Source organism: Sesamum indicum, linkage group LG13, assembly GCF_000512975.1.
Source record: "Sesamum indicum cultivar Zhongzhi No. 13 linkage group LG13, S_indicum_v1.0, whole genome shotgun sequence".
Classification (NCBI taxonomy): Eukaryota; Viridiplantae; Streptophyta; class Magnoliopsida; order Lamiales; family Pedaliaceae; genus Sesamum; species Sesamum indicum.
The window spans coordinates 4,267,701-4,275,974 of record NC_026157.1 but is presented as its reverse complement, the minus strand read 5'-3'; the positions used below and the strand labels follow the sequence as shown (position 1 = coordinate 4,275,974).

The following is an 8,274-nucleotide window of genomic DNA, read 5'->3' as shown; positions in this document are numbered from 1 at the left end:
TGATATTGTTGATTATGTGCAGGGTAATGCTAGTGAAGATGATCCCGACAAGTGTTAGCCAAATGATACAGTCGTCAACTTCCTTCACAATAACACACTAGCTTTCATGAACAAATTTGACCTATTGTAAATAAAGGATACTTTGTTTGTAGTACTTTTGGTCTTCAGTGGAAAAAGCCTTTGTGATCAAGTTCCTCTTTTTATTTTATATTCCTTCAATTTTTAATGTGATGCAACACCACTTACAAAGTATTAGAAATATGTCTATATGACTTAAAAAGGAGTAGTGGAAAGAGAGCATTATTTATCAAGCATATCAAATAACTTGTTGCGCTGGATCCAATAAAGTAGTAATTGCAAGAAACAAGTAAAACATAGTGTTGCACCATCAAAGTGTAGTTGATCTCGTTGTGGCTGAGTTCACCACATCAATGAGGGTTCATGTAATTATTATGGCATACCTCAACTTATTAAGCAAGTACGGAACCAAATAAAGCAATCCCTAGAATTCATAGTTGAATAGAGAAATTTTAGATAATTTGTAGTTCAAAGCAATTAATTTAAGCATTTCATTTACATGCATAAGCACGGAAAATAACTAATAATAACCTTGAATACACTTAAAACATGGATCTTCCCATTGGATCTCTCATTCACCAGCTTCTGTCCTGTCTTTTTATGATCTCTGCAATAATTTATTTAACCCAATCATGTCCATATTTATGGGTTGCAGTCAAAAGAATATACTACAAGAAAAGCATTTGCTCTGCAGACCCTTGAATGTAAGAAGTTTCTAATGTGTATCCCATCACCACATATGAGGAAGAGGTTGGTAGAACCTGTTGAATTCAGCTCAAGCTCCATCTCCTTCACAGACTGTAACATCTTCTTCTCCTAACTCTGGTTCTGCAGTGAAGAAGTCGTGTTTTTCCTTGGTTACATTTTTATTAGTTGTGCTTTACACTTTCATTAGTTGGCATTGGTGGCAACTGATTTGGAATCTGAGTTGTTATTTCTGTTTTAGTTAGTTACACAGTTTCTTCTTCATTGCCTTTGTATCTGTATTTAAATTGAAGTTGTACCAGTTCTCGTTGAATGAATGAAAACACAACTTCAGTCCTCTCCGTTTCTTGCTCTGTAACCTAGTGCCCATGGGGCTTATGCCTAATTTTATCATGGTATCAGAGCCATCACCTTGATGGTCTCTGCATACGAAGTACTTTGAACGATCAATTTCACTCATCTGAACCTTACATTTGATGAGAATGGCGAGCTCATCAACTGATACGCCTGCCTTTCCTTCCATAGCAAATGGAACTCGGAATCATCACATGGTAATGGTTTCTGCTCCATTCAATGGGATTAATTGGCTATCCTGGAGTAGGTCTATAAGGATAGCTTTAGAAAGCAAAGATAAGTTGGCATTTATCGACGGCATAGGACTACAGCCTACGACTGGGACTCCTCAGCACAGACAGTGGAGGATTACAGACTGTATGGTACGGACATGGATTTTGAACACCATCTCCAAGGACTTGGTAAACGCGTACCTGTATGCAAGTTCTTCTAGAAATATTTGGTTGGATCTTGAAGCTAGGTACGGTGAGTGTGATGGAACTCTGCTGTACAAGCTGCAACGCGAAATTAGTTCTATCTGCAAGGTAATATGAGCGTAACTAGTCACTACACAAAATTGAAACAACTCTGGGATGAATTATTATGCCTCATGCCACCAGCTATGTGTTCATGTGGCCTTTGCATTTGCGAATGCAACAAAACCAAGGCGGAACAAAACGATGCGAACCAACTAATACAGTTTTTGATGGGTTTGAATGACTCCTATGATAACATTCGTAGTCAGACTTTGGTTCTAGAACCTCTTCCCCTCGTCAACAAAGCATATTACATGGTGCTACGGGTTGAGAGACAAAGGATGGTGAACTCAGAATACTCTGATATAGGGGAAGTATAAGCAAAGGTATTCTGCCTCTAATACAGGGCCTCGACAATTCATGCTACACAAGGGACCTGTGGATAAACGTAGTCTCCTCTGTGAGCACTGCAATAAAATTTCTTGAATACAATGGTTTGTCATTTCTTGAATTTTAAATATGGGAAAAAATTGGTAGAGAGGGAATGGATAGGGACAAATGTTTCTTTTTCGTTAGAAAATGAAAATGAGGAAGAGACAGATACACAACTTTGGTTCTGGATGATGTCAAAATGCATTTTTTTAAGCAATCAATGTGAAAAAATTTTAGTTGAGTGTTTAAATTACTATTTCAATCTTTAGTTTCTCACATCGTCCTTAGTGGGACGATGTTATTTCGGTAAGCATAGAACCGAAAACCAAATAAACCCTAGGGCCTTGAGTCTTAATAAACGAGTATGGATAGATCATAGATTATTATAATTGTGGTGTACATTACTGTTAATGTCTCTCGTCTTTTGTTTCCTTCAGGCTGACATTAAATTGCCTTCGAAAGCATGGCTTAAATTAATATCGATCATCGACTGATGTAATGGAAGTAGCAGATCATACAACTCCAATGTCGTTGATATCAAGAAAAGAGTTTTGCCTGACAAACCTGTCTTGAACATGCTTCATAAGGAAGAATTTGTCTCGGATTGTCTTCCGAGTATGAGCCTCATGGGTTTTCGAGGCTTTTCTTTATGTAAATTAGAAAACTTTGTTTATAGAACTTCGGCATTCTCTGTACTATAAGAAAGATTGTACTTGTTTTTTTTTTATCTAAGGCAATAAAGATTGTTATTTTTTTTTCTAGCCCAAAGATTGTACTTCTTTTAGAAATATGAAATTTACATTGAATGGAAAGAATAGAAAATTCAATAAAATTGAGAAATATCTTAATTTTCATGAGGTAAGAGTATTAAAATAACAACAAAGAAAATACCTAAATTTTGAGGAATTGTATGCATATGTTTTTAATTGTAAGATTTATATATACTTCACAATATTGGTTTATAAAATATACGAGCTCGTTAAGTTTATTTGTTTAGGGCATCAAGAAGTCCGAGACTTCAAAAATACCTCTTTAACGCTTTTTTACATAATAATCTTTATTAATTTTATCTAACATGAGTTAAAACTAAAGAAATTTATAGAAAAATAATACGAGTTTTTTATTTATATATACATTTTTCGACACTAACAAGAACTAGGGCTGCAACCGAACCGACCTCAGTGAGATAGAAAAAAATTGGCCGGAGCTCGAGCTCAATTCACACGTGCCGAGCTGGAGCTCGAGCTCGAGCCCAATTAATTTTTTTTAACAATATTTTAATTTAAAAAAATATGAACTATTGTAGCATTTGAAATATTTTATTAAAAAATCTAAATAAGAACTAGGAAGAAAATTTTCACAAAAAGACCAAAAAGAAGCAGTACGATGAAAGAAAATTGGAAGCCATGAAAAATCATTTGGTATAATCATTTGATGAGAAGTAACCAAAGTTTCATACCACTACTTAGTTTTTGTCTAACATCAACACATTCATATAAATTATATTAAATATTTATTTACAAAAAGATTACCAAAACGTATTAAATTTATGAGATATTGACTAATAGTTCTAATATATTGTGAATAATTACATTTTGATGTAATAGATATTGAAGAAGACTCTGTTTCTGCTACTCTGCTTCTGCAGTGAAGAAGTCGTGTTTTTCCTTGGTTACATTTTTATTAGTTGTGCTTTACACTTTCATTAGTTGGCATTAGTGGCTTAGGTGGCAACTGATTTGAATCTGAGTTGTTATTTCTGTTTTAGTTAGTTACACAGTTTCTTCTTCACCGCCTTTGTATCTGTATTTAAACTAAAGTTGTACCAGTTCTCGTTGAATGAATTAAACCACAACTTCAGTCCTCTACATTTCTTGCTCTATAACCCAGTACCCATGGAGTTTATGCCTAATTTTACCATGGTATCAGAGCCATCATCTTGATGGTCTCTGCATACGAAGTACTTTGAACGATCAATTTCACTCATCTGAACCTTACATTTGATGAGAATGGCGAGCTCATCAACTGATACGCCTGCCTTTCCTTCCATAGCAAATGGAACTCGGAATCATCACATGGTAATGGTTTCTGCTCCATTCAATGGGATTAATTGGCTATCCTGGAGTAGGTCTACAAGGATAGCTTTAGAAAGCAAAGATAAGTTGGCATTTATCGACGGCATAGGACTACAGCCTACGACTGGGACTCCTCAGCACAGACAGTGGAGGATTACAGACTGTATGGTACGGACATGGATTTTGAACACCATCTCCAAGGACTTGGTAAACGCGTACCTGTATGCAAGTTCTTCTAGAAATATTTGGTTGGATCTTGAAGCTAGGTACGGTGAGTGTGACGGAACTCTGCTGTACAAGCTGCAACGCGAAATTAGTTCTATCTGCAAGGTAATATGAGCGTAACTAGTCACTACACAAAATTGAAACAACTCTGGGATGAATTATTATGCCTCATGCCACCAGCTATGTGTTCATGTGGCCTTTGCATTTGCGAATGCAACAAAAACCAAGGCGGAACAAAACGATGCGAACCAACTAATACAGTTTTTGATGGGTTTGAATGACTCCTATGATAACATTCGTAGTCAGACTTTGGTTCTAGAACCTCTTCCCCTCGTCAACAAAGCATATTACATGGTGCTACGGGTTGAGAGACAAAGGATGGTGAACTCAGAATACTCTGATATAGGGGAAGTATAAGCAAAGGTATTCTGCCTCTAATACAGGGCCTCGACAATTCATGCTACACAAGGGACCTGTGGATAAACGTAGTCTCCTCTGTGAGCACTGCAATAAAATTTCTTGAATACAATGGTTTGTCATTTCTTGAATTTTAAATATGGGAAAAAATTGGTAGATAGGGAATGGATAGGGACAAAGGTTTCTTTTTCGTTAGAAAATAACAATGAGGAAGAGACAGATACACAACTTTGGTTCTGGATGATGTCAAAATTCATTTTTTTAAGCAATCAATGTGAAAAAATTTTAGTTGAGTGTTTAAATTACTATTTCAATCTTTAGTTTCTCGCATCGTCCTTAGTGGGACGATGTTATTTCGGTAAGCATAGAACCGAAAAACCAAATAAACCCTACGGCCTTGAGTCTTAATAAACGAGTATGGATAGATCATAGATTATTATAATTGTGGTTTACATTACTGTTAATGTCTCTCATCTTTTATTTTCTTCAGGCTGACATTAAATTGCCTTCGAAAGCATGGCTTAAGTTAATATCGATCATCGACTGATGTAATGGAAGTAGCAGATCATACAACTCCAATGACGTTGATATCAAGAAAAGAGTTTTGCCTGACAAACTTGTCTTGAACTTGCTTCATAAGGAAGAATTTGTCTAGGATTGTCTTCCGAGTATGAGCCTCATGGGTTTTCGAGGCTTTTCTTTATGTATTTTAGAAAACTTTGTTTATAGAACTTCGGCATTCTCTGTACTATAAGAAAGATTGTGCTTGTTTTTTTTTATCTAAGGCAATAAAGATTGTTATTTTTTTTTCTAGCCCAAAGATTGTACTTCTTTTAGAAATATGAAATTTATATTGAATGGAAAGAATAGAAAATTCAATAAAATTGAGAAATATCTTAATTTTCATGAGGTAAGAGTATTAAAATAATAACAAAGAAAATATCTAAATTTTGAGGAATTGTATGCATATGTTTTTAATTGTAAGATTTATGTATGCTTCACAATATTGGTTTATAAAATATACGAGCTCGTTAAGTTTATTTGTTTACGGCATCAAGAAGTCCGAGACTTCAAAAATACCTCTTTAACGCTTTTTTACATAATAATCTTTATTAATTTTATCTAACATGAGTTAAAAGTAAAGAAATTTATAGTAAAATAATACGAGTTTCTTATTTATATATACATTTTTCGACACTAACAAGAACTAGGGCTGCAACCGAACCGACCTCAGCGAGCCAGAAAAAAATTGGCCGGAGCTCGAGCTCAATGCACACGTGCCGAGCTGGAGCTGGAGCTTGAGCCCAATTAATTTTTTTTAACAATATTTTAATTTAAAAAAATATGAACTATTGTAGCATTTGAAATATTTTATTAAAAAATCTAAATAAGAACTAGGAAGAAAATTTTCATAAAAAGACCAAAAAGAAGCAATACGATGAAAGAAAATTGGAAGCCATGAAAATTCATTTGGTATAATCATTTGATGAGAAGTAACCAAAGTTTCATACCACTACTTAGTTTTTGTCTAACATCAACACATTCATATATTAAATATTTATTTACAAAAAGATTACCAAAACGTATTAAATTTATGAGATATTGACTAATTGTTCTAATATATTGTGAATAATTGCATTTTGATGTAATAGATATTGAAATTTCAACAATAAAATTCATATGCATTATATTACATATTTATTTACTACAAAATTAGTAAAACATACTAAAATATTGATTAAACTTGTTCTTAGATAATATAAATCAAAATATTCAATTTTAAGATAATCTAAAACTAAAATATGATATATTAACTAATAACTCCAATATATGGTGAATTTAGAAATAAATGAATTTTGTTGTAGTAGATATTGAAATTACCACGATAAATTTTATATGCATAAAATTAAATACTTATTTACATCGATACTCACCTTTTCGGGAGCATATTTTGACAATCTCACAAATTGCAACTCATACTCAACAACCGATAAACCATTCTGCTTTAATTCAAGGAATTCAACTTTCTTACGGTTTTTGTAGACTGGTGGAGTATATTTGTCAGTAAATTCTTTCAAAAAGTCATTCCACTTCAAAGTGACAGGCTGGTTCTTGCTCCTTGGAACTGTTTCCCACCAGTCTAAGGCGTCCTTCTCCAGTAAGGACACTACGTACCTCAACTTTTACCCAGAAGTACACTCAATTCTGTCCAACACCCTTTCCGTGTTTCTCAGCCATTCTTCTACTTCTGCAGGATCAGTTGTACCTGCAAATACCATCGCCCCTTGTCTCGTCACTATTTCATAATTTTTTTCAATAACTGCATCCTGTGGTTGGGGTTGTGGCAGTGGAGCCATCCTCTGATCATTTCTAGAAATTGTTGCATAAAGGGGTCCATTTCTGGTTGTGGGGTATTTCTATTTTGGAATTCTAACCCTCGATGTTCTGATCCAGAATCATAACCCTTCACAAACTCTAATGACTCAGTTGGACCAACAGTGTTTTTCCTTTACGCTTCCATCGTATATGAAATACGCATATGTAAGTAGATTTCTAATATTTACCTCACGTATAATATCGCATTCATCTACTATCCCTAGAAAATCTAATCCTTGCTTTGATACCACCTAATGTAGCACCCCCTAACGCTACTAGGGCTACATCATCCCTAAACGTCATACTTATAGTAACCCCTTTATCCATATATATAAATATGCACATAATTATCTAATCAATATGCATACGTAATTCCAATATAATAACATGCATAACCAACCCACAACATTATATATACATATCAAACACCACAAGTAATCCCCACGGTTACGTTCTCTCTATACAAATGAATTACGATTTATACTCTAACTGATAAATAGTTGAAAACTGCATACTGGCCCGACCTGACTGAGTATAGCGTGGTGACCTAATTTTCAACAGGTTGACACCTCAAAGTCTATTTCTGAAAGAAAATGTCAGCATAGGAATGAGCCTGCCATTCAGTAAGTAAATAACCAGCCCTATCTATATATGTATATCAAATACAACCCCAAACAAGATAAGTAAGCAACATGCATGGAATACAATTAATTTAATTCCAACATAATCAGCTGCATTGCACCACATATCCAACTCACTGTAAAACAACCAATTAAACTCTCTTTCTTTTAATTTGCTTACTAGAAGGTGATATCGTATTTTTTCCATCAACTCAATCTCACCGTTATATAAATTCACGTGAATCTGCTTAACAGCCGGCTCATCAATCTCATTTCGTTTATCTTCCCATGGTTTCTAACCAGAAATCTAGGGCTGTTGTGGGTAGAGATTCCAGGCTCGATGAGTTCAAGATTGATATGCTCTTTGATAATTATCTGCTTATCTTTCTTGTCTTCCACATTCATCTGGATAGGTTTATATCAAACGTACTCATACTTGCATTCTTCTTTGACCTTCAGAGTAGCTTTGATCTTATTCCTATCACACCATGACAGAGGGTTTTCATTGAAGTTCCTCTCGATGAGCGTCTTGATATT

At 34.6% G+C, this 8,274-nt stretch overlaps 1 protein-coding gene across 1 annotated transcript; it reads left to right on the top strand.

The window, feature by feature from the left end:
* Positions 4,034-4,741, top strand: LOC105176427. The gene is made up of 2 exons (XM_011099222.1): positions 4,034-4,429; positions 4,505-4,741. The coding sequence occupies exons 1-2, from the start codon at positions 4,034-4,036 to the stop codon at positions 4,739-4,741; spliced, it is 633 nt and encodes a 210-aa protein (XP_011097524.1).

Bases quoted from the DNA above. Each gene is read 5' to 3' on its own strand.
- LOC105176427 (XM_011099222.1), top strand. From the start codon at position 4,034: ATGGCGAGCTCATCAACTGATACGCCTGCCTTTCCTTCCATAGCAAAT. The intron at 4,430-4,504 runs GTAATATGAGCG...TCATGCCACCAG, and splicing joins AAATTAGTTCTATCTGCAAG to CTATGTGTTCATGTGGCCTT.